General features: G+C 45.5%; 1 protein-coding gene across 2 annotated transcripts in view; it reads left to right on the forward strand.

The window, feature by feature from the left end:
- LOC119396994 (zinc finger MYM-type protein 4) overlaps positions 1-26,673 on the forward strand; it is a 96,697-nt gene that overhangs the window by 58,682 nt on the left and 11,342 nt on the right. For both annotated transcript variants that reach the window (XM_037664398.2, XM_037664397.2), the window contains exons 13-16: positions 3,011-3,104; positions 17,923-18,086; positions 19,554-19,776; positions 24,851-24,973. In XM_037664398.2, coding sequence (XP_037520326.1) covers positions 3,011-3,104; positions 17,923-18,086; positions 19,554-19,776; positions 24,851-24,973 — 604 coding nt within the window. The remainder of the gene's footprint in view (positions 1-3,010; positions 3,105-17,922; positions 18,087-19,553; positions 19,777-24,850; positions 24,974-26,673) is intronic.

The following is a 26,673-nucleotide window of genomic DNA, read 5'->3' on the forward strand; positions in this document are numbered from 1 at the left end:
AGTACTGTATCCATGACACGTTGAAAAGTCGCGGGTGCCGAGCAAAGACCAAAGGGCATGACCTTGAACTCGAACAGGCCGTCTGGTGTTATGAAGGCAGTCTTTTCTCGGTCTCTCTCGTCTACTACGATTTGCCAGTAGCCGGTCTTGAGGTCCATCGACGAAAAGTACTTGGCGTTGTGGAGTTGATCTAGGGCGTCGTCTATTCCTGCGAGAGGGTACACGTCCTTCTTCGTGACCTTGTTCAGGCGACGATAGTCGACACAAAAACGTAGGGTTCCATCCTTCTTCCTCACTAACACCACAGGTGACCCCCACGAACTCTTGGACGGCTGGATGATGTCGTCGCGTAGCATTTCATCAACCTGTTTCTTGATGGCCTCGCGTTCTCGCGTCGAAACTCAGTACGGGCTCTGATGGATTGGTCAGGCACTTTCTTCTGTTATGATGCGATATTTCGCGACTGAGGTCTGTGGAATTCTTGACGACAACGAGAAGCAGTCCTCGAATTGTAGGAGCAGGGCTTTCAGCTGGCCTTGCTTGTGCTTCGGGAGGCTCGGGTTGACGTTAAAATCGGGTTGGGTTCGTCGATCCGTCGAAGCAGGTTCAGTAGCATAGAAGAGGGCGAAAGCATTGCTGGCATCAACGAATTCGTGGATGTAGGCGACCGTCATACCAATGTTGAGGTGCCTATATTCGTGGCTGAAGTTTGTCAGCACTACCTTAGCTTTGCTCGGCTATGCCTCTTGCGACGCAAATCTGACGGTTCAGAAGTAGGTGCTGATTGCCCTCGATGACACCTTCAAGGTCTGTGGGTTTTTCGGTGCCGACGGAAATGATGATGCTGGAGAGAGGCGGAATAGTGACGTGCTCTTCTGTCACATTCAACATGGGGTTTCCTGGCGTCGTGTGTGGCGGCAGCGCTTTTTCTGAGGTTAGTGTTATTGACTCAGACCTCAGATCGATGACGGCGCTGGGGTGGCTTAGGAAGTCCATCCTAAGTATCTCATCCCTGGAGCAATGCTGTAAGATTACAAATCTCACAGGATAAGTCCGGTTATTGATGGTGACTCTTGGGGTGCAGACTCAAGCCGGAGATATTAGATGGCCCCCAGCGGTCCGGATTTCGGGGCCTTGTCAAGCGGTCCTAACTTTCTTCAATCTTTTGGCGAATGGTCCACTGACGACGGAATAGTCGGCTCCAGTGTCGACGAGAGCGGTGACGTTGTGGCCGTCGAATAGTACGTCGAGGTCGCTAATCCGTTGGCTTGCGTTGCGGTTAAATCGCGGTGTCGGGTCACGGCTACGTTGGCTTGTCCCGCTGCTTCTACGTCGCGTCGACAGGTCTTCTTCAGGGACCGAGGTTTCGTCGTCAGGGCTTCGTCTGCTTCGCGTTGTGTTCGGCAGGTCTCGTCGCGTTGTCGTCGGCAGCCGCGGAGGATCTTTGGCATTTCGTCGTACGGCAACCGCACCTCCATCGGTTGCTGCCCTTAGTTTTCCGAATACGGGCTGAGCGACCGGCCCCTGTTTGGGCCAGTGTGCTGACGACGGTGCGGTGACATGTAGTGGCCGGGCGACGGCGAGCGGGAAGGTCGTCGTTCTTACCACTGTGTTCCGGTGAGGTAGTCGTCGACAGTCGCGAGGCTGTTCGCCTGGCTGCGGGCGCGGCGCGTTGACGGCGAATTCACGCAGCCCCATCTGTCGGTACTGGCAGCAGCGGTACATGTGGCCAGCCTCCCCGCAGTGGTAGCAGAGCGGGCGGTTGTCAGGGGCGCGCCAAACGTCGGTCTTTCGGGGGGGTAGCTTTGGCCTGCAGGTGGGCGGGATGGCGTCGGAGGTGGTGGCGGTGTCTGGCGACGGAACTGCGACGGCGCAGGGCATTGGCAATAGTGCGGAGTGGCGACAGCGTGGAGTGCAACGGCAGCATAGCTCATGGCTTCCGGCTCAGGTTGCGGCGGTGCAGCAACTCCCAGCGAATGCTGAAGTTCCTCGCGAACGACGTCGGCTATGGAATGCACCTGGGGTTGCGATGCAGGAAACATCTTTCGGAGCTATTCGCGCACGACCGCCCTTGTCGTCTCATGCAAGTCGTCGGAGCCCAGCGCGTGTGCTTCCCCCTAGTTCGTCGTCGGCATGCGGCGGTTGTATTGCCTCGTACGCATTTCTAGGGCCTTTTCAATCGTTGTGGCCTCCGAACTGAGCTCCGTGACTGTCTTGGGCGGGGTGCGTTCAAGTCCGGCAAAGAGCTCTTGCTTCACTCTCCGCATCGGGAACGAAGCTTTTTTTCTTCGGACATAGCCGGGTCTGCGTGCCGGAACAATCGGGTCATTTCTTCGGTGTACATCCCAATGCTTTCGTTCGGGAGCTGTACACGGGTCTCCAACAGCGTTTCGGCTCTTTCCTTGCGGACGACGCTGCCGAAGGTGTCCAAAAATGCGGCGCGAAAAAGGTCCCAGGTCGTCAGCGTGGCTTCTCTGTGCTCAAACCATGTCCGAGCGGTGTCTTCTAGGGCGAAATACACGTGCTGTAGTTTGTCTTCACTTGTCCAATTGTTGAAAACGGCGACCCGGTCGTACCTTTCCAGCCAGCTCTCCGGATCTTCTAGCGATGACCCATGGAAGGTTGGCGGCTCCCGGGGCTGATATAGCCGGATCGATGTTGGAGCTACTGGGTCGATCATCGTTACAGTTGAGGTCACAGCGTTAGGTTGCCTGGCGTTGCCGGGAAGTGGTCCGTACTCTGGCTTGAGTCCCAGCTGCCGGCGGCAGGTTCAATGGTCTGGGATGTCTTGAAGTTCTTCTTCTTGGACTTGGATCCTGACTGCATGTGGGCGTCCGGAACATGGATGAACCAGCACCTCCACCAGATGTTTTGGTGTTTTTTCTGTTTGTTTAATTTGACCAACCAGATCGTTCAACCAACAGCATTGGTAATATCAAAGTCAAAAAATGGAATTCGATTGCACTTCATGTAACTTTTTGTGATGTCGGCATTGCCTTTACATTTGCAGGAGAACATGAAAAATGACAAGTTTGACGAAGTCCTGCTTGCTATTGCGCAGTCCATGGCAGAATCGTCAACAAGACCATCTTCTGAAACCAAAGGTAACTGGGCTGTAGAGGCTTATTGATGTATTGCAACCCATCAGCGTGGCTTCAGAAATAAGCTGCCATGCAATATGTAGTTGCTTGATCTTACGACTGACTTGCATTTGAACATGTACAGGTCGGTCCACTGTTAAAGGGAACAATTGCTTAAGAGTATACGTTGTTGGGCTAGTTGGTTCATAATCTTCAAAATTGGCTTCTTAGTCCTTGTCCTTAGTCCTTGTGGTTCCTTCTTAGTCCTTGTCCATTCTCGCGCTAGCCAATTTTGAAGGAACAATTGCGTTCAGGGCATGTCAGGATATCGCTCTCTTGCAACAGTACAGTGGCTTAGATTTACATAAGACTACTGGTGGTTGACAGTTCCGACTCCCTTTGACAGACCAGTACGTTGAACGAACAACGTTTCCACATCCACTTGGAATGAGGGGGCCAGCAAAATGAAGGGGGCTCATTCGAGTGTTCCCTTTAACAGTGGACCGACCTGTACAATAACTTTGAGACTGACACCATTTTTGTTGATTTTCTTAAGGCTGTCAACTACGTTGCCTGTTGCCACTTGTTTTTGAGCCTAAATTCTCTTGGATTAGACACTGCTACATTTGTCGGCTTGCTTGTGAGACGTGATCAACTAGATTAAGCTACAGCGGCACGTGCCTGTAGGTCCAGTGACGGCAGCAGATATCTATCAGTGGTACAGTGCAACTTCAAGACAGAAAAAGTCTTATGTACAGTTGCTCTAGGAACCATAGGTCGGCAAACTCACTCATGAGTCGACTCACTCAGACCGACTCAGACTCAGATAGAGATAGAGTTTGTGTCCGAGTGAGTTTGGTTGAGAAAAATTTTAGTGAGTCTGAGTCCGAGTTAGCCCTAAGCACAAGATATACGTTTAGCATGTATGCCATCAGCGACTTACCTGTCAAGACATCTATGTATGAATTGTACAGACTTATGCGATTCCGTCTTCATCTACATTTTCACTGTAACACTTCTGTGTGTTTGCTGTTTTTCACTAAATGTACCCACTCCTGTAAAAACCCCATTTGGGGTTGACAGTATACTGAAATAAATGAAATAAATAAAATATTTCTTGAGTGAGTCTTAGTGAGCTCCAAATTTTTTTACCAACCTATGGTGATAACTATACAACTTCAGCATTACTATCAGCCTTATGATGGCTCACGTTGATACTCACTTGTACTTACAGATACTATTTCAACGCACTAGCATTCATACGCCAGCTTAATATTTATTGACAGAAGCATGCCTTGACCCCCCCCCGCCCAAATTTTTCAAAGGAAGTTCTTGATAAAAGTACCTCATGTGAGTTATGCCTTTCAATAAAAATGTCCTTAGTGGATTGGATTGCAATCACTGATAACTTATATGTGAAGGTACGAGATCAAAATACGTATTGTAGAGCACTTATTAGGCGAGATATTAACATTTAAGTGCGTTGACGTCCTGATCAAAGAAACTAATTATACGCTAAAGGACTCATGAGTCGACTTACTCAGGCTCAGATTGAGCCATGAGTGTGAGTGAGTTCGAGTGAGCAATACTCAGGCGAGTCCGAGTCCAGGTGAGTCCGGTTGAGGAACATTTTGGTGAGTGTGAGTCCGAGTGAGCTCTAATGGCAAAACATATTCCATGAGTGAGTGTGAGTGAGCTCCACATTTTTTGCCGGCCTATGGTAGGAACTGGTGCGGCCGGTGGCAACGCAGGCTTACGCCATGTGTCATGTGCTATGCGTCATGCATTTGCTTTAGGAACACCCTTTTTTGTCTCTGAGTTGCAGTGTCCCACCAATAAATATCTGCTGCCATCACCAGACTGACGGGCGTGCAACGTAGGTACTTCATGTAGTCAGCCTCGTCTCGTGAGTGTCCTCACCTAAAGAGCATACTACACTGTGGTCCCGTGACTTCTGGTAGCCCCTTCCCTGTCATGTTGCACTTTTCTGCATGACACCAGTGTACTGCTGCAAGAGTGATTCAAGCATTTGGCACACAATAGACCAAGGCCAGACCATCTTGGCTTTTTTTTTCTCTTCGTCAGTCAACATCCGATGGCTGGTGCACGCTATTTGGCTAGCTTGGCCAGCTAGCTAGGCAGGCAATCGGCTTTATTTGCGACTGTTAGTGATATAAAAACGCAAATGTTCAGCTAGAAGCGACAAAGGCAGTAGATATTTTCAGGCATGGACAAGCAAAAAGTATGCATTAACCGAATTTATGAAGTGGAGCATGAATTGAGCGGTTTTAAAACACATAGAAAACATAGCGGGCCAACGAAAAATTTAAAATTTGTTTGAATAAACCAAAAGTTTGAATCATCAGGGTTTTAATTATTGAGAGTCTGAGGGCACCTCTCGAAACTTTCAGGTTGGCTATCAAAAAGAAAAAAGAAATTACTTAAACACAAAAAATTAAACTTTTGTTCAGACCTATTAACAAGCGCATCCGTAATAATACAGTAATTTACTGTTACTATCAGTGCCCTGAACAAGTCAACATTCACCTGGGGGTCATGAGTAGTTATCATGGATACTGCCGTAAAAGAATCTCTTGGCTGATTTAGCTGTGGGATGCTTGAGTAGGATCATCATCCAAAGGCTGTATTATATATACGTTATTCTACTCTTAACTTCTATTTGGAATGCTGATGTGGCGAACAACTTATAGGATATTGATTTTGCGTAAGCATGTGCGCTGCATCCTAGAAAAGCCATAAAGTTATATAGAAAACCAAGACACCAAGCCACTTTATTTCAAACATGAAATTCTATCTGTTAGAAAAGTATACAACCTTAAAGGGGCCCTGCAACACTTTTCCTAGTCATCGTCGAATCGCTTCACTAAAAGAGCTTATTGCCTCACGAATCAATTGCCGCACCTTCTGTGTCATGTGCCACAGGCGTGGTCTATCAGATCCCCCTGTTGTGCAGTGATAAATATGTTGGGTGGACTGAGAGGTGCCTCAGTGAGCGGCTTAATGAGCATCAGAACAACTTTCATAATCAGCATAAGCATTTGGATGCACATAGGGAACCCAAGCTCAAGTTTGCGGCGCGACGACAGCGCCGCGCCAGCCGCGCTGCGGCTCTGTCGGAAAGCTCTGAACCTTAGGCACGGCCGACTCAGCCCCTTTCACGGTAGCGGTAGCGCACGTGCGCACGCGTTCTTCTCTCGGTGCGGGTAACTGGGGGGCCGTCAGCTGGGTACGTTGAACCGAGAGGCTTGCTGTGCGAAGCTGCGCATTTCCGCGATGGCAGAAGCGACCCCGCGGAAGCGCAAGCGTGGTCCGAAGTATTGCGGTTTAGTGGCCAGCCACAACAGTGCAGACAACACCAAGGCACACGATTCACGTGTTAAACTGTATCGGTTCCCGGGCGTGTCGCACGAGAAATAAAGGCGGCAAGCGTGGATAGCTGACAGCGCTGTCTCGCCTTCTATTTTGGCTGTCTGAGTTCATCGCGTTCGTTCGTTCCGACTGCCTGAATCGGTAAGTAACGCGGCGCATGCACGCAGCGACTACAGCAATGATTACTCGCTGTCTTCTCGCATTGTTAAAGTCCAGGTACGGTTGTAGGTGAAGCAACTTTGTGTTTTGATTCCCCGTGCTCGTGAGACCTACCCGTCGTTTAACGTTCACATTCGTGTTATACCGATAGCGTTGCGCGGTTGGTTGAATTCAACTGAACTCGGCACATTGTCAGAAGTTCGGCGCCTGCATTTCACGCGTCGGGAAGGCTGCTTTATCACTCCGGAACGGACGTCTGTGCATTTTCAGCAAGCTTTGACATCGTTCTGCAGGCTTGCTTTGTTTTTGTCACTTTATTAGTGTGATATATATTTGAGCCACTAAATATAACTGGCACTTAATACATGCTTTGCAATTGCAACCTTGAAGTAACCACCTTCTGATTTTGTGGGATTTTCTAGCCGCGTTCACGCAACAGGTTTTATACGCCTGTCAAGTCGATATCATAAAAAGGGACTGCAAGCATGATGCGAGAGTCGAAAAAACGAGGCGAGCAGTTCATCTTGCTTCACAGTGGTTAAAGCTCAGCTAGCTGCCTCGCGTCTTAATCGGCGGGTGATTCTCCAGCGGCACGGAGGACTTGTCTCTAACCTTCTCAGGAAGCAGTGCCATGGCCGCATAATCTTTTTTTTCATACGCCGCAAACGTTCGTTCACGAAAGTACACGGCTGCTACTGTGAGCATGCCATATCAAAACAACAATCATATGATTCGTAGTCCACACCGCAGAACATTGATAGCGTGTACGGCTTTATTCATCTTTAACATGACAGAATGAGACTTACCTCGAGGTATACGTCCTACATGGTGTAATCGCGACTTGGGAAATGCATTTCGCTTTGAGTCGGGCGTCGTTGTCGTCGATCGTCTGCTCTTCACCGTTAACGTGATTGACGAGCCTTTCTCATTTTATCAAGTTCGCTTTTCGGAAGTGCCAGTCAAGCTTGAAAATGCTTTTGAAGCCGCACTGCAAGCGGTACATTGCGAGGCGCCGAAAGTGCACCGCGAGAGCTCTGCACGTGCACAGAAGCGAGCGGCAACGCAGTGGAGAGAAGGGAAAACGCGCGCTGCTTACACCCCAGTTTCTCTTTTTTTGCCAGAGATGGCGCTGCCTGTCAAGAGCAGCAGCGTTGCTTGGGAAGCCTATTGCAGGGATTGCAGCTGCGTGCCCATTTTCACGAGTATGCATTTGTTGGCAAGGAATCCATTTCAGCTCACGTGCAATATCATTGAAGCTGATCACATCAGAAAACTGGGTAGTGCTTGCGTCAGCTCCTCCTCCATTGCTCTTACTCCTAGTGAAGTAACTTTTCTGAACCGGTCATGATAGGTGTCTTTTTGCAAATTTTTGCGGTTTGATAGTTCTTACCATTGACATGTGTGCTGTATGAACGCCTTCTTTTATTCTTTTTATCTTTTTTCCCCTCTTTCTTTTGTGCACGCACCCTCATGTATATAAGCACACGAAAAGGCTGCAGCAATAAACTATGTTGTGAGACAGCGCAGTATGTTGCCTTCTTTCTTGTCTTTGTGTCGTCGCGCCGTAAGTCTACTGTCTACTATCTGGAATACCATGAAAATATGCATGAACTGTTGCAAGCAGGCTATTGAATATAAAATTATACAGTTGTTAAACCTCTATGAATCAAATATTGACTTTACGTGGGAATCTAGGAGTGTGCGTATATTTGAAGTTTTGAATAACTTTCTAAAAGTGTTTGCTATTTGATTCGATTCGCACCATTGTTTTACTATTCGAAATGCTTGAATTTCTGAAAAATAAATATAACGGTTTCACTCTTCTTAAAATCAAATCACAGCACTTCTAAATGATGCGCGTAAACCCAATTATCCTCATGAACTTCGACCTATCAAAAGGTTAATGGCTGTAACCACACCCCGACGCTATTTTAGACAAGGTAGCTCGGTCACTGCGTGCAGACCACAAAGTGTGCAGCGTAAAAGTACGAAGCGCAACATTTGCTTATAGACGAATTCCACCGGACATACGTCAGGAAAATGCAGTGGCACTGTCGTCGGACGTTTAGTTTCTTGCGGTAGGCAAAAGCCGCTGTGCCTGCCGCAGTTTCTGCCGTGTTTTCGCTGGTGCATGGACTGTTTGCCTTCATGCAACGAAGAAAAAAAAACCGACGAGCTGCGTTGCGGTTACTTACGCAAGAAGGCACAAAGGAGGCGGAATAACCTTCTGTCTGCTTTTTTTTTTTTTTACGAAGACCGTCACAAGGAATTGGCCTCAGCTGTTAAACATGAGAACTTGTCTGCGACACTGGCTCATAGGCTATGTGACAAAAAATTGAGTGGTTCGTGCGGCTCGTTTTACTTAAGGAAAATGATTAACTTTGTCAAAAGTGTGCCATTGTAATGTCCTGCACAGCATTTTATTTGTCATAAGCCTGGTGTGGAGCCATTGGAAGCATGTTTACCTCAGAGCACAAGTACGTAAGCGATCTGGATAGCGTTGTAATATGTGGATAATTCATCACGATTGAAAAATGTGGAAGTTAGAGGGGTCAAAAGGATTTTGTAGTAGGCAGGTGAACCAGAGGTGTGGCTTGGTTTACTAACGCAGCAGCGATTGAAAGCACGACTTTGGCTATTCTTTTCCAAGTTGTATGCGGCTGTGATGACACACACAATACAAGTGCATTGGACACGGCTGTTCTGGCTGCGATATGCATTATGACATTTCCATGCCTTTCAGACTCCACAGGGAAACTGCAAGCGTGAAATGTTCCGAGTCTGTTTACGGGCTGCAGGCCTTCACGGTCTCGACTTCAGCGTACTCTCGCTTCAGCGGTCTCGACTTCAGTGGCAGAGCTGCGACCCGCGGTTGCATATTTAAATATCTGTCAGGTTTGCCATGGCAAACCTTACAGATATGTAGCAGCCTTATCCCTGGCGTGTAGTAATTGTTTAATACTTTATCGCAGCTGTATCGCCGATTAAAGTGTCACCGAGATTGCCCTCTACGTTTGAATGAGTAACTAACCTGGCAAATTTGTTTATGTGTGAGGATTTACCGTAACGATTATGGACCTAGCTGTTCGTAATATTTTACTCCGCACATTTTCATACCACAGCAAAGAGCGTCTTCGGGGCTAGGAGGTCCGTTATTACATTAGTAAACAAATTGAAATGTACACGTGTGACCTAGACTGCAGCAACGTCGATGGTATTTTGCGAATCAGTCACATTCGTGACGCCAAGATACCTGATGTTATGGTGAGGTTATCAGAGGTAGAGTTGCACGTCAACATAGTTTTCATATGTTCTTTTCAGAGTTCTTGTTGGGGCCATGAGAACTTCTGTCGCGGCCGCCCCTTGTAAACACGCGGGAGGCGCCCTGACTCGCGGTGCTCAGAGGCAGCTTTGCAGCTGCTGTGCCAGTTGTCACGTGGTCATAGAGGGCGGTAGTAAGCTTTGGGCTGGGTGGAGCCTACGCGCTGCGACGTCGCTACAAGCTCCTCAGGATGCCGACTGCGCCTACTCCTGTTTACAAACATGGAGTAGGTCTATACCATACTTAATCGAATGTAACTCACACCCAGTTTTTTAGAGTTCTAAATGAAAATGCATCTGCGCGTAATGTTACAAGATCTTGTAAAACTATGGCATGCTGCTATGTTGACGATCAGAAGAAGAAAAAAAGGCAAGCACACCGCACCCTCATAGAAAGTGAAATTTATTCTGCTGGCAGTTGCTTTCCTTCAGTGATCCACTTTTGCTGGCTTTAAAGGAGTACTGACACGATTTTGAGGCATCACAAAAGGTGCATTTTTAGCTTCCTTGCTGTGCAGTGTTAAAGGGCCCCTCACCAGGCCACATACCAAATTTTAGTTAGACGCTGGAAGCTGTTGTGTGCCGAATGAAGAGCAGTATGCCGCAAGAATTTTTCAAATCGGTGCATTACGAGCTGAGAAAAACAATAATTTGTAGCGGCGCGAAACCATGATGCGAGGAGGCAAGTTTCAAACCCTTGCCACTCGCCCCGTGTAGCCTTCGCAAGCCAAATCCCTTCCCTGCCCTCTTCACTCGACACATACGCATGAACACGTCATGCGCATGCATGGTCACGTGCGCATGACGTGCCCGAGCACGCGAGCGGCGTTGCACGGCCGCTACCTTTTTGTTTATGTAGCGGCCGTGGGCGTTTTGCCGGCGTTCTCTGCGGTGTACTGCCTGTTTCTGCTGGACGGGCATGAAAGTTGAGACATTTGTACGGGCACGAGAGTGGCCGTATCGTGAGCCAGTGCCGCATTAACGTTTACCTGGACGCGGTAGAATAAATGAGCATAATGAGTGCTCGAACGCGCCAGAACATTACTTTCGTTTCCAGGGCTGGCGTCTGCTCGATGCGCTAACCGCGGGGACACGAACGCATGGGAAAGGGAGGCACATAAGCACCGCATCTCGCTGCAATTCACGACAAAAAAATGAAAAAGACGCACACATTCCTTTTGTGTGTCTCATTATTTCTCTCAAGTTTTATTCATCTATTCAAGCACCAAATTACACAAACTACACTTGTCGCGTCAAATAATTATCGCAGTGTCACGTGCTACTGTTGGCGACGTCAGAGCACAGTCGTCTACGTAGAGGAGCGACGTCACAGCACTACCATCTACGTAGGGCCATTTTCTCATGTACGTCATTCCCTCATTCTCTAAAGCGCGCGCCCGCGAGAGGAAGGGCAAGCAGCGTTCACCTTGAAATTTGACCCATTTCCGCGGCGCGTAGCGTTGCAAATTTTGGCAGACGTGATCGTGAACGCCCAGTGTATGCATTGCGCTCGTCAGCTCGAAACTGTCAAAGCTGGTGAGGGGCCCTTTAAAGGGACACTAAAGAGCAAAACGATTTTTCTCATATTAGTAAAGTACTCTTTCACAATACCAAAAACACCGCGCTTGCTGCGAGAAAACGCTTAGTAAGCGAGAAAATGCGCAAAAACAAAATGTGGGTGTAAACACCACCTAAAAGTTTCCACACCATTCGCCGCGACATCACACGTTTTGACGGCGCCTACTATTGACTACGTAGTTCCTAAGGTAAAAATGAAGTACATTGTCCTCTGAGCGGGCCATAGAGTTAACATACCAAGTTTGGGGTAATTTTGTTGAGTGAATGGCACCAAAATATGATAAATACACTTTGAAATCTGGGACTTCACATGGGGAGATTTCGACGCGATATTTAAAAATGAAACTTTGAACTTGATTTTCTCCTCTATTAATAAACCTATGATAGCGAAATTAATGACTAGAGACCGGATTTTAGGCAAACGCCTATTTTGTTCCTTGTGCTCCTATCGCGTCATTTTGATATATGAGCATGAATTAGAGGTTGAGAAGGGCTTTTATAATGTTTTTATAGTGCCTATAAATGCCTATTTTTGGCGTTCATGCCTAAATGCTTACAAATGCCTATACATGCCTATTTTCAATATTAATGAGCACTAACAGACAATAATGCCAAGGAAAGTATAGGGGATGTTTTTACTAGTAAATGTAAGGTAAATGTGAAGAAAGAAAAGTGGACGAAAAGATAGCTTGCCGCGGGCAAGGACCGAACCTGCGACCTTCGAATAACGCGTCCGATGCTCTACCAACTGAGCTACCGCGGCGGCCATCCCCCCGTCCACTTTATAGGGTATATATGTACATTTAAACGTGGGAGCGTCAGTCAGCGCCGCCAGTAGCCATGACGGCGAGTGTGGAACACTCTTTTTTTTGCCTGTTGGCGTCACGTAGCACGTGAACTTATTACGAGCTGGCAGCTGACCAATGAAACGAGCCCTTGAAATCAACACTTCTTTCCTTCATTCATAGCGAGGGTCTCGTTCTGGCAGACTTGATGCTTTCAGGTAGTATGCGAGGGATTATTGGTCAGCTGCCAGCTCGTAATAAGTTCACGTGCTACGTGACGCCAACAGGCAAAAAAAAGAGTGTTCCACACTCGCCGTCATGGCTACTGGCGGCGCTGACTGACGCTCCCACGTTTAAATGTACATATATACCCTATAAAGTGGACGGGGGGATGGCCGCCGCGGTAGCTCAGTTGGTAGAGCATCGGACGCGTTATTCGAAGGTCGCAGGTTCGGTCCTTGCCCGCGGCAAGCTATCTTTTCGTCCACTTTTCTTTCTTCACATTTACCTTACATTTACTAGTAAAAACATCCCCTATACTTTCCTTGGCATTATTGTCTGTTAGTGCTCATTAATATTGTGTATAACAAAGAAAACGAGCCCTTGAAATTAACACTTCTTTCCTATTTTCAAAATTGGCGCTTATATGAACGCCATTTAGCCTCATGTTTAGCTCCCCGGTGCTGTTTGAGAACGTTATACATGTTACCGCGTAACATTGACTGTTGGGAACTAACAGGGTTAAACCTAGTCCTCTAGTTCAGCCAACTGCTGGAAACGACCGCTAGCAGCAGTAAAGCGGGACACGCCAGCAAGCATTCGCCGCAGCACTGACATGGCGCGAGTGGTTGGCGAATGCCAAACTGCGGAGAGTCGTCAGCGGAAAGGAGAGTGAGGAGCAAATAAAAAAAGAAAGAAAAATGTGATGTGCACGCAGCTTTTGTTTTGTGTGTAATTTACTTTTTAAGGTGTTCACTGCAGTAGCGTAGCCAGAAATCATTTTCAGGGAGGGGGATGGGGGCTGCGAAGCCGCCTCCTCGATATCGAAACCGAAAGTGCCTTTTTTTAGGCAGCGGTATTAAACATATATTCAATGCATTCCCAGGCGCCACGATACTCTTTTTAGGGTTCTCGACACTAGTGTTTTTATTTAGAGCAATAATCCGAAAGTATTTAAAATTCGTGTCAGTACTCCTTTAAGGTCACTTCTAGACTAGATACACCTTGATTGCGAGTCGTTTTGAGGCCCGTTACCTTGACAAGCTCGGTCTAGACGAAGCTGCTTGAGAACGCCTGCAAGCTTGTTATCGAGGTCTGGATATTTTCCCATTTTCGGCCTGTAGAGACTTTTCTCAGTCGACGTGCAGTTTGAGATTTCCTTCCTTTGTTTGAAACGCCCACGGGCACAGGATTCAGGCATGCAAAATAGACACGACATAGCTGTCCTCAGCGTGCGAAATTCCTTTGATATAAAAAAATCCGTAAACAGGGGGTGGGTGCTCGAGCCGACGTTTCAACGAGTGGACTTGTCTCCTTCTTCCCACTCGTGGCGCGTGCCGTGTCCTACATTTGCCTTAATTTCTTGATTACTAGAGCACTGCTGTTGATACTATTGACGTTTTAGACGTTATCATACATGGACCTTTCACTCTGACATAAATTGTTATTTGCCTTTAGTGTCCCTTTAATGGACCCCTGGCAGCGAAAGTTTTGTTTGCGACTTTTTTGCTGTAATTTGCAGCTTTGTGTCTAGCAATCCCGAAATTGAATTGTAAATGCTCTAACGCATCGTATAATTAGTGCTAGCATCGTTAATTGAGAACGATTTTTTGTCAGTTCGAAACGCCCGCCTAAATACCATAAGAAACTAGCTCCCCACAGCAGGAGAGCGCCCAAGATCACGTGCACTCAAGCTTTGGTGTCATGGAAAGTGCATTTGTCAAATCCCCCCCATCTCAGGGAAAAGAAAAAAGGCATTCCTGGCCGAAGCAGCCATAACCACGCTGAGAGCAGCCCAACAACAGAACAAGAGGGGTGACGAACAATAGTCCTCGCAGTATGGTATTATGCTGACCCCGCAAATCTTCTCTGACGTCGACAATGTTAGCTTTACTCGTGGAACATCATGCGGGGCCTCGGTCTACGTCATACAAGTGGTGATGTCGCAAGGTGCTGCCAACTCAGATGAGCACTCACGCTTACTTTAAAACCAAATTAAAATATCTTAAAGCTAACGTCTGGCGCTAATAATTGGCCAGAAATGCCCCCGTATACAGGACAATCAAACAACACAAACATCTTGAGGTTTCAATTTTGGTGTAAGGGGTCCTTTAAATCAACACATACCTCGGCAAAAAAAAAACTTAGACAGCTACACAAGCTCTACGAATGAAGACAACACATGTGGCATAAATGTCCGTAAAGAATGTCCGTGCGCAGCGACACAGCCACTGGTCGACACCGCTGCACTGGCTCAGTGTGTCCCGAGAGCGGCTCATCTACAGACCCCACACCACTTAGAAGCACCCTTCCAGCACTTCACCAACATAGCCAAAAGAAATGCTTTCTTGTTCGTAAGGATATGCTTGCGGATCCTCTGCAACTTTTTTTCTGTAACTTTGCTTCAAAGTATTACAAAAATATTCAATTTGCACTCACACTTTAATATTCGAATTCGCTTCGCACCCAATATTTTGCTATTCGCTCAGCTCTATTGGAAACCAAACAATTTAAGTGCCATCATTAATCGTTCCTTCTTTCTACTAACCCCGTAGTAGGTCCATATACATTCGCAATTAACTACACTTGAATATGTTTCATGTTCTTTTTTTTTTCTTGCTGTGAACCACTATACAATGGCAACTCATTATAATGAATACTGGTATACTTAATTATTGGTTATAGCAAACTAAATACAAACTTTGGTTGGTTACGCTTAACTTCAGTGACATTTATTCTTTTTATAACGAAACTGAAAACACGATAACCGCCGCAACATTGGCTGTATTGAGGAAACATTTGGTTCACACGAGGCTCAAAACTCTAAAGGTAGCGTAAAAAGCAAAATAAACATTGAAAGACAATTCACAACCAAATTTTGTTTTATTTTTAGTAAAAGTTGCCATCACATCCTTGTTCATATAAATGTGAACACAGGCCTGTTTTGTCAAACAAACTTTATTCAGTTGTAATTTCACCTTCTCATGATCTGATCTAAGTTTGAAATGCCACAAGGACTCTGGTAAGGATTATTTCGATTATGGCGGGTTTGAAGCCTAGAATCGTGTTTTTTATCTAGGATTTTAGAGCGAGCCAGATTGCCGATTTTTTAGAGCTGATTCTTATCTCTACTTCTACAACGAATGTCAGATATGACAAACTAATTGATGGCCCCGATGCTGTTGGTTATTACGAGGTTCGACTGTATTAAAACAGAATTGTCTGATTCCACCTAAATGTTTTTGAATGTAAAATGTATGTAGAACTTCTTGAATATATATGTGTATGAGAGAGGCATACTCTTTATTGAAAAAACATTTTTGCTGGTGTGTATTTAACCGCTGACATGCTACTCTGTATAGGGATGGGGAATGGGATTAAAAGATTCCAGAAGAGAGGGAGAAGAGAGGGTATGTAAAAATATTAATGTTTTGAATGTATATGTACCAATATAGAATATGCATATGATAAGATTTTAAAAAATGCAAATATTGTGTGCCTGATATAATGTATATTATGTTGTGTCAACTGATGCAGGTTGAATCAGGGTGTCAAGATGACATCAGGCTCGCAAATAAACAATGTTCAATTCATTCTAATCACTTGTGGAGTCATAAAATGACCCACTTTTTGAAAACCCTTGGTCTACAGCATGTTAAAAAAGTTGGTCAATGGTTGAGTTAGGCCCTTTTAATTATATATACACTTGATTAAATGCCTTTCTGCTGCCTCCCAATATGAAATTCAGTTTGCCTTGATGATGCAAATTTTGGATGGTGTCATCCAATACTGTCAACGCGTCAAATACTGTCAGCTATGTGATCAGTTCCATATCACGGACTTTCTTTTGTGTACTCAGTTTTTCCTCTTTGGTTAGTATATGTATTTTTTGACAAAGGGTGAAAAATATTCTTTTTTTTTTTAGCTTATGTTTGAGTGCAAGGAAACAAGAGGACGCAAAAGAAGACACTAGGACACAGCGCTACTAACAACTCGTGCTTATTTCACATGGTAACAGCATAAATACCAAGGTAGAAAAAGGAAGGAAAAAGTGTCAGAAAAACCATCGCACCACATATCGCTTTACAGCGACAGTGCCACCACGACTGCGACAAGAACACGACCTCTTTTTGAGACAACGAAACAGATTGGCAGCTCACACAAACTTTTGCCTCTGTTCATTTCAAATGCCTCAACAATTTCTCTAGTCATCTGATCTTAATTTCTTGCGATCGCATTAGATCTATTAAACATGGGCTTAAAACCACAGCGCATGCAGTGAGCAGCAAGATGGCCATTCGTTGCCAGTTTGCTTACATTGTTAGAATGTTCTCATATGCGGTCAATCAGGCATCTGCCTGTTTGTCCTATGTACTCTTTTTCCACATGACAAGGTGATACAGTAGACAACACCTTCCGCACATGGTGAAAACGGCACGCAGTGTTTTTTACTGCAGTTATGCTTCTTCCTGGGATTGTTTTCATGTGCGCATGACCCAGAAATCTTTAATTGGGCAGAAAAAACGACATCCACTCCAACTCTTTTACCAATCGCCTTAAGATTGTGGCTTACGTTATGCAGATATGGCACCACAACTACTTTTTTGTTTCAACATGTCTGCAAAGCAGCATCAGGACTTTCAGTAGCATATTTTCTTAACAAGCTGCCAGCCACTGCCGTCAGCAGCCACTAAGGGTAGCCAGCTGCGCAGAGGCATGAAACCTGACTCTCAAAGCTTTTCTGCATGAGATGCTGACAATATTTTAGGAGAGCATTTCTAAAACATGGATTAGTGATGCCCCGCTTAACTAATTTAGAATGCACTGATGCGTATGGAAGAAGGGGCTTTTTTTTCCTTGGGGCTCGTAACACCAATATGTATGACTGCTGAAAATATGAAGGCTGAGGGCTTAGAACCTACTGCATCCATTTACTGGCTCTTCACATGTTATGGTTAGTGGTTAGAGGCATTCGCGAAAAATGGAGCAAATGGTCGATGTAGCAACCACCAAGCAATCACTGTTGCATTGTAAAAACACCAAATAGTCATCGACATATCTGAATACTACTTTAGCAATCATTGTTGCTTCCAAGTGAGCGCTCAGAATCCTGTCATAATGTTTGAGAAAAGTGTCACTTCAAAATGGGGGAGAGACAAGAACGAATACAAATGCCTTCTCTCTGTACATTGGTATGTATGCTGTTACCCAATAAGCCCCAGTTGTTAGTAGCGCTGTGTCTTCATGTCTTCTTTTACGTCCTGATGTTTCCTTGCGCTAAAACATAAAAGCTATGCAGTACCAACCAGCCCACCGGTCAGTTTTATTAAACTTTTTCTGTTAGTCTGCTCTTGGATGAACATGGAACTTCAGACACTTTTGTTTTTTAGCTTCAGATGAACCCTCTCGTACAAAGTGTGAGAAAAGGGCTGCGTCCGACGAAGCAGATGTCGATTTATCAAGTAAAAAGATGCGGACATTGGAGGACGAGACGGAGACTCCTGAAGGAAGCCCAATGACAGAAGAGGCAGTGAGAACTCACGAGTCATTGGATGTAAGCATTTATGATATATCTTTTTATCGCAGAGTTGTCATAATTTCACATGTACTGAAAACGTAAGAGTGCAGAGGTGTGTACAGTTGCTTACTCTATTTATTAACAGTGGAGCTGTTTTAGCCGAGCATTGGTTTGTGACATGTGAACAGAAATGATCATCATCATGAACTGGCACGCATTCTCTTCGTCCTCCTCTTCATCTTCACTGCTTCACTCCCAGAACACGTGCGTCGATTTCTCTAGCGTGGAATGCAATAACTCTGATGGGTGAGAGAGCGAGTGCAGAGAGAGAGAAACGGAAAAATCATTGGCAAGCCGAGATTTGAACTTGTGTACCAACGATTCGAAGGTGAGCGTCCTAACCACTCGGCTATCCAGGCACGCTAGCAGAGCATAGCATTATCTTGTATGGTATAGTATAGCAAGGGGGTGGGAAAGGGAAGTGAAGGTGAGGAGAGAGTAAAGCGTAGCATGGAAAAAAGAGAAAGAGGAATAGAGAGAAAGAGGAGCCAAGCGAGAAATGGAGAGGGAGAAAGGGAAAAGAAAGAGACTTCTTTCTCTCGTGCCTGTCGACCTTCGATCACTTCCTTTTCTATTTCTTTCTACTTCTGTTTTTCCCCATCCCCTAGCCCTCAAGGTGCTGAGCTGTGGTCCCGCAAGGGCTGCAGAAAATAGTGCCTCTTCCTTTCCAACAAACCTCGCAATATAGAGAGAGAAATAAGCCATAATAAACAGAACGAAAAGACAGAGAGAAGAGGGGAAAAGAAAGAAAGAGAAACAAAGACGGCCACCCAGCTCCCCACTTCCTTGAGGCTTGGTACCACCAGTGAGAGGCTGCCTTAAAGAGCCCCTAAATCACCAACAGATGCTTGTGTGCTCCTCTCCGTTATTCACACCGGCCGTCGTGACGTCACCTGTCCAATTAAGTGATGTTGCTGTTTTCTGTTCTGTTAGCAGATACACACCTTGCGTTTTCACTTCGAATGCTGGGGAAGGGCACTCGGAGAGGTGGACAGACGAGCTTACAAACTCAGCGTAGCAAAGGAAAGAGCGAAACGAGCAAATGCATGTAACTCCGCGAGTGTTCACCGTAGACTCATGCACAACCGTAATGCCACAACTAAATTTGGACCTCTGGGTAGTTTAGGGGCCCTTTAATTTTTCTTTTTGCTGCATTTTATTTGCTTTTATGTCGCTGTTGCAGACCTTAATGTCAGTGTCCATGGATTTTGTACAAGATTGCTATGCATTCATTGCTTCGCGCTTGCGGTGAAACTGACTTTTTGAAATTCCTTTTTGAGTTCCTTTGAGGACGAGATCAGCTTTTATACAGGACAAGTTTGCTTTTGTACTTCTATGAATACTGTGCATTTTATTCTAGAAGCCCTTTGTGTACCAACAATTAAGACCATAAGTGGTTAGGTGGGGCAGATTTTATCATTGCTCCCTTCTGGCTGAGTGCAGCCAGCTGGGGCTGTGAGTGCCTGGCAGGACTGGGTGCAGACAAAGAATGCAGAGCTCGAGAAAAGTTCCCTCTCGGGCAAGCGGCAACTGAAGCTGTTCAAGACAAACTTGCTGAGTATGACTCCCGAAGAGCTCAACTACGCCCTCTGCCTCTTCATCAAGGAAGTGCGGCAACGTGATGGCACGGCTCCCTCTCCATGTCACATCTACCTCCAGTGCCTTGGTGAGCATAGCAGTTCAAGCCACGTGTCACTCCTCTATAGAGGGCACAGTCTTCACTGAGTATTTTCTTTTCTGCCTAATCTTTTATGATATCCTTTCAAATTCCTGCATATTAGATCTGAATTCTCTGCCTTAAACGCTGCAGATTTAAGCTGTTTTGACTCTGGTTCATTGAAACCTGACTGAAGGTTTTGCCTGGCACTCGTACATTGTGAGTGGACCAAACCTTTGTTGTTTCAGTCATAAAGTTGGCCCTTTCTGTTTAATTCAGACTTGACTGATCAGCATGCCTGAGCGCACTGGTCCTTGGAGCGCACCGAGTGTGAAGCGCCGCAAATGTGCAGCGCAAAAGAGTGAAAACGACATTTGCGGACAACTGAAGTGAGGCGGCGCAGTCCGCACCGCCATGGTCATCATTGCGAATCGCGCGGTAACAACCGGAAAGCCAGAATGCTTCCTGCCTATTTCTGTTTACCATCGCTGCTTGTGACATCTCGTTGGCTGCGGGTATTCGAAAAGGCGTGGTTGCCATCCAGAATTGTGTTGTTGGCAATCAAGGCTTCAGTGGCTGTGGCAAATTTCTTTCGTTTACTGGCAAAAAAAAAGTATCGTCACGTACGCTTTGTGGTGGTAGTGGTGGTGGTAGTAATTAGGGAGGGGTACAGAGCACGTTTCGGGCTAATTAAGACATGGGGATCTTGCACCACCGTAGTCGCATTGTGAAAGAAAATGGTGGCACTTACACTGCTCTTATGCAAAATAAGTAGAGCATTTACGTATTCATCCAGAAAATGAAAGTGTATTGGTGCAATAGACATTTGTTTATTGAATAGAACTTTTTGTTGGGCTAGTTGGTACATGCTTACTGAAAAACCAAAAAGACGCGTACCATCAAAGAAAAAAGTAAGGACAGGACAGAAAGGGCGTCACTCGCAACTAACTTTATTCCCAGAACATCAGCATCATATATAACCACAGCTATCCTGCGCGCGCACATCGCCTCACAAGCTCGTCAAAAACCCGCGATAACAAGATTAACTAATCGAAAAATGAATCGATGAAACTAAATTCACCCCCACGCAGAGCAACAGATGTGTCACTAACACAGCATTCATTCTTCTTTCTAATATAGTATGCTTCCATAATTTCACGCGCTAAGACATCGTTACTCTTTCTAAGAACGGAAACACTAGCAAACCCAGGCTCACACTTGCAGGAACCACAATGCACAGGCAAATGTGCTGAAAGTTTATTTTTCACCGAAAGTTCGTGCTCCCTCATCCTGTCGTTTATGCACCGGCCTGTTTGGCCGATATATACCCTACCGCAACTAAGCGGGATCTCGTACACCACGCCAACCGAGCAGGCGACAAAAGGCCTTGCGTGCCTCTTCCCACACGGGGAGGGCCTCGGTGCAGAAGAAATGCGTGGGCACAGGCTAGCCAACTTGCGGGGCGCCGAGAACACCAAGGGTACCTTGTACCTGTTGGCCACATTCTTAAGGTTGTGAGCAACCTTGTGCACATATGGCATAACCATGGGCCTTTTTTCCATCGGCTGCCTATTTCTTCTCGATCCCTTCAGTTTCTGAAGGAGGGTTTCCGAGACTGCAACAACGACAGAACCAGGGTAGCCGGCTGAATACAGCCTCGTGACCTGATTATTGAAACTTTCCTGCATTAGATGAGGACAAGATTTCACCAGCGCTCCTTCCAGGCACATGGAAGCAACGGCCCTCTTGACAAGTTTCGAATGCGAGGCATCATAAGGAAGAAGTGCCTTGCGTGAATTTTTAGACCTGAGTCTCACTTTCTCGGAGACGCACATATGTTGGGCATATTGCCCACGTTCACGCAAGGCACTTCTTCCTTATGATGCCTCGCATTCGAAACTTGTCAAGAGGGCCGTTGCTTCCATGTGCCTGGAAGGAGCGCTGGTGAAATCTTGTCCTCACCTAATGCAGGAAAGTTTCAATAATCAGGTCACGAGGCTGTATTCAGCCGGCTACCCTGGTTCTGTCGTTGTTGCAGTCTCGGAAACCCTCCTTCAGAAACTGAAGGGATCGAGAAGAAATAGGCAGCCGATGGAAAAAAGGCCCATGGTTATGCCATATGTGCACAAGGTTGCTCACAACCTTAAGAATGTGGCCAACAGGTACAAGGTATCCTTGGTGTTCTCGGCGCCCCGCAAGTTGGCTAGCCTGTGCCCACGCATTTCTTCTGCACCGAGGCCCTCCCCGTGTGGGAAGAGGCACGCAAGGCCTTTTGTCGCCTGCTCGGTTGGCGTGGTGTACGAGATCCCGCTTAGTTGCGGTAGGGTATATATCGGCCAAACAGGCCGGTGCATAAACGACAGGATGAGGGAGCACGGACTTTCGGTGAAAAATAAACTTTCAGCACATTTGCCTGTGCATTGTGGTTCCTGCAAGTGTGAGCCTGGGTTTGCCAGTGTTTCCGTTCTTGGAAAGAGTAACGATGTCTTAGCGCGTGAAATTATGGAAGCATACTATATTAGAAAGAAGAATGAATGCTGTGTTAGTGACACATCTGTTGCTCTGCGTGGGGGTGAATTTAGTTTCATCGATTCATTTTTCGATTAGTTAATCTTGTTATCGCGGGTTTTTGACGAGCTTGTGAGGCGATGTGCGCGCGCAGGATCGCTGTGGTTACATATGATGCTGATGTTCTGGGAATAAAGTTAGTTGCGAGTGACGCCCTTTCTGTCCTGTCCTTACTTTTTTCTTTGATGGTACGCGTCTTTTTGGTTTTTCAGTATTTGTTTATTGTTTTCTTGATACCTTCAATAATTAGGAATTCGGTTTATTTGGACATTTTTTCCGGTCCCGTGAATTCCAAATTAACAAGGTTTTACTGTAGCTGGAAATGCCAATTTGCAGCAGTATTTGAAGTTAGAATTGCAGCTCACAATTAGTATTTACCCAATTCTAATGAAAAAAAAGTCACTTTATCCAAAAATTGATGATATATGGCTCTTGATATTTATTATGTAAGTGTATTGAACAAAAGGAATATTATTTTTATTTTATGTGCTAAGCATGTGAAATCGGATTTCTTTTTGATCAGGCTGCGACTTGCATGTGTGGATGGAAAAGTGGCAGAGCTCTTAGCCTAACCACTCCATACCATTTACAATTGTAGTGGAGTGGTTCAAGACTTGCAGGATATCAAATGCAGTAGACTGCAAGGAGGGCATCGTGTAGTGGTCTGTTGATAGGGCTTTCCGAGATGGACGACAGATGTTAAGCATGAACAAATATCTCTCCTGTGATATTGGTTTTGTGTTTCTGATAGCTAGAGTCAGAGCCTTGAGCTTAAAAAAATTAAGTCGGGTGTGCATTAAGTTTTTGGTATTATCACTATGAAGTAAACAATATATCCTGGGTGGCACTTTAGGGTCTGCTAAATACATTCGATCTCTTACATATTCCACATGAAGTGGATCATAAAATTGATCAGTAGCTCGATAATTTGAAGTAAAATATATACGAGGCCATAAGAAGTGTATTGACAATCCTCACATGTCTTGGACACTACCGCGATGGTAAAAAGCGGGTCTCTTTGTCACAAATAACGAGCATTGTTGAATGGGTGTTGATATTCGAATCGCAATGCTAGCCTCTGAATTCCTTGTTGACTGGTCACGTGAGACTGTGATGTGCTTCACATGGGCAGAAATGTTGTAGGTTTTTATTCGTCGCACTTGGAAAGAAACCAACCTTTATCGATATGCACTGTGCCGTTGCCAGTGCATTTGTTCTGTGAATTACACATGGATTTGCTTCATGCATCTATTATAATGTGCTGCTTATACAGCCATTTCTCATATGTTGATAAAAAGAGTGAAAACAGCTCTCGGCTCGCAGTGCATGTTTATTTCTTTTATTTTGTAATACCCTCCGGGCCGAAGCCATTATGAAGGTGGGTGGAAACATGATTTTCATTACCCATGTTGTCTTAGCTCAGATACAAGGTTATGTACTAAGAGAACAGGTGAGTTGAAACAGATGATGACTGGTGACGGTGGCCACAGATCCGGGAAGGATATTCCAGCCAACAGATGTTCTGAGGAGAAATTAACTGCTGCATGTTTTGGTTAGACATGACCTAACCCCAACTTTATTGGAATGATCAGTTCTAGCTGATGCGCAAGAATAAGTGCGGCCCGAATATTTGGAATATAATGAAGTTCACTGTAACATGAGAGTTAATTCTTATTCATGTGTTACAGACCATGCTGCTAGCACAGAATGAATTGCAAACAGCAATAACTGCTGGCCCACAAATTGCAGAAGGATGAGTCTTGCGTGCCACTGCTACAATTGTTCTGCAATGCCTACTGAAGCACATGGCTTACTGGGGTTGTTCACAAATCCAGACTGTAAAAATCCATTGAAATAGAGGCAAAACAAATACAGTAGCCTGGCAAAAGGACTAGAGTTCACAGTTATGCACCAACCTTTGGACTCTGTGCAAGAGCATGTTCATCTAGGTCAGTTACTAAAAGGGGAGACTGTTACACTACAACGCAGTGGTGTAATGCAGTGAAGAATGCTAATGGTGAAGGTAACCGCCATGCAGTGAAGCACACTACCTGTGGTCATTTAAAGGCCGTCGCCACGCTACTTCAAGAAGGTAAAAGGTCTCTCAGTCTGATATGCATGTTCCACAAGGAACCCTGCATGAAAAATGGAAAAATAAGTAATTTTTTATGCCATGCACGTGGCTTTAGTGAAAAAAATAATTAAATTCCCGTTTTCGCTGTTCAAGAAATTGTCTGAAATGTGCAGAGTGTTCACATTAGTTTCAGATAGGCACATTGCATGTTTTGAGTTATCAATATAATGAACTATACATTGCACTCCGCTTTAATTTTTAAATATCTGGGTTTACTGTTTGCATCAGATTACCATATCTCTTTGAGAAGTACTACAGCTGCATTGCTGCTGTTGTGTTGTTGCTTTAGGAATAAATAGAGAATATCCAGCCCTGAAAGTTGAGTGCTACTCCCCTGTACATCCCTAGGTGCCACACCATTGTATTTTTTCTCTTTCGCAGGAATTCAACAGTACCTACATGAGCAAGGGCGCCAGGATAACATCTTTGCCGATCCTCAGTATGAAATGTTCACTGGCTGCTTTCACAGCATTTTCAACCAAGCTCATGAGACAAGCAAAGAGTGTGAGTAGTCCTGAAGGCCACTTTGAATCAAATGGCCCAACTGCCTTAATTGGCGCCTACCGTATATGCTCGTGTATAAGCTGCATTTTTTTTTCCATGAAATCTTGCTCCTGTTATACACAAATCAGGTCTATAACACATTAACACACTGTAGCGCCACTGCAGCTACTGTGTTGGGTAATTCAAAAACTGGTGACTGATATGATCATTTTATTTCACTATTCAGTGTCTATACATATAATCACTGTCAGACGAGCTCAGCTCATCGGTGCACTCCCAGAGCTGATCGTCCTCTGTGCCGTCCATTGCGTTTGATAGCCCCGTAGCTCTTTGCGATGGTCTTCACTGACAATGTACGCCACGCATCCATGATCCAAACGTGCACTTGCTGAAGAGATGCTCACTTCAGTCTTGCTGTCGGAGTTGTTTTATGGTTACCCGAGGCCATCCACTCGGTGTAGCATCGTCGAAATTCCGTCTTGAATGGCCGGTTTACACAAATGTTGAGCAGTTGCAACATGCTAAAGCATCCTGGAATCACGGCCAAGTCCGTTTGAATACGCTGTGTCGTGTAACGGTGATGGCAATGGTGTGCGGCGAGTGGAAAAAGCTAACTGGCACCATCTTTCTTGTAGCACTTTGTGGGACTAGATGCGTTTTTTGCATGGCCTCCGAGATTGGGGCACAGCGGCAAGCCTGCCGCTGCATGCAATCTTGGAGGCTATGGTTATGGCACATTCTAGATTTTTCTTTTTTTGTCCAGATTTTCACGTCTGAAAGTGGGGGGTGCGGGCTCTACACAGGGGCGGCTTATACACGAGTTTATATGGTATATAGACTAGGTTGGGTACCCAGCAAAAGTGATACCAGCAGAATTTGTTGGTATAATATTACAGAGTGATGCTTAATGATATGTGGCATGGTCTGTTTAATGTGCACAGTGTGGTTAAGGAAAGTGCCTTTTTATGGAAGAACTGGAGTAGTTCTTCGAAGGTCTTTGAGTATGAACCTTTCTGTCTGCTGTCCTCTAATCACTTACTATTGCAAGCACTGTGATGATTGTCTAGCAGCTGCTGATTGTGAGTTCTTATGCATTCACTCTGCTCTTGCATGGCATATGTGCAAATCTTTCTCATAAATCTTCACAAACACAGTTGGAAAGGACTGCACTCTATGCACAAGTTTTTCCTCCTATGTTAGAAGTAATTTTCATAACTATGCTTGCAAAAATTGTTGTACAAGATGTGAAGCTGTGCCAGGATTGATTGCTTTGGTGTCACATTAGGGCTTCATGACTTGAAAGGGATTATGTTCCGAGCCTTCATGAGTGGTGCTGTGCAGCCTTGTCGCTCAAGGAAATTGATGAGGAGGTTCACATTGATAATGAAAAAGGGGATGCAAATAAAGCAAGACACTGGGTGAAGTAATTACTTTGTCTGCCATTCAGGCATACACTGTATATCAAGAGGACTGGGCCACTGCTTGAAGGTCATGGAATTTTCTTGTATGGGGGACGCCTTGCATTATTATTTTTGTTCAAACTCTTCAAGATTGGAACAGTTTGCCATCTAGAATTGTATACAAATGATGCTTTTTTCCACGCATGGAAATAATTTGTTAATGTTTGGAGTTAAAGGGGTACTGACACAAAATTTCGCGGCCGAGATAGCCTGCTGGATCGATTCCCATGTACGTGCGTG

The sequence above is a fragment of the Rhipicephalus sanguineus genome, chromosome 6 (genome assembly GCF_013339695.2).
Source record: "Rhipicephalus sanguineus isolate Rsan-2018 chromosome 6, BIME_Rsan_1.4, whole genome shotgun sequence".
NCBI classification, from domain to species: Eukaryota; Metazoa; Arthropoda; class Arachnida; order Ixodida; family Ixodidae; genus Rhipicephalus; species Rhipicephalus sanguineus.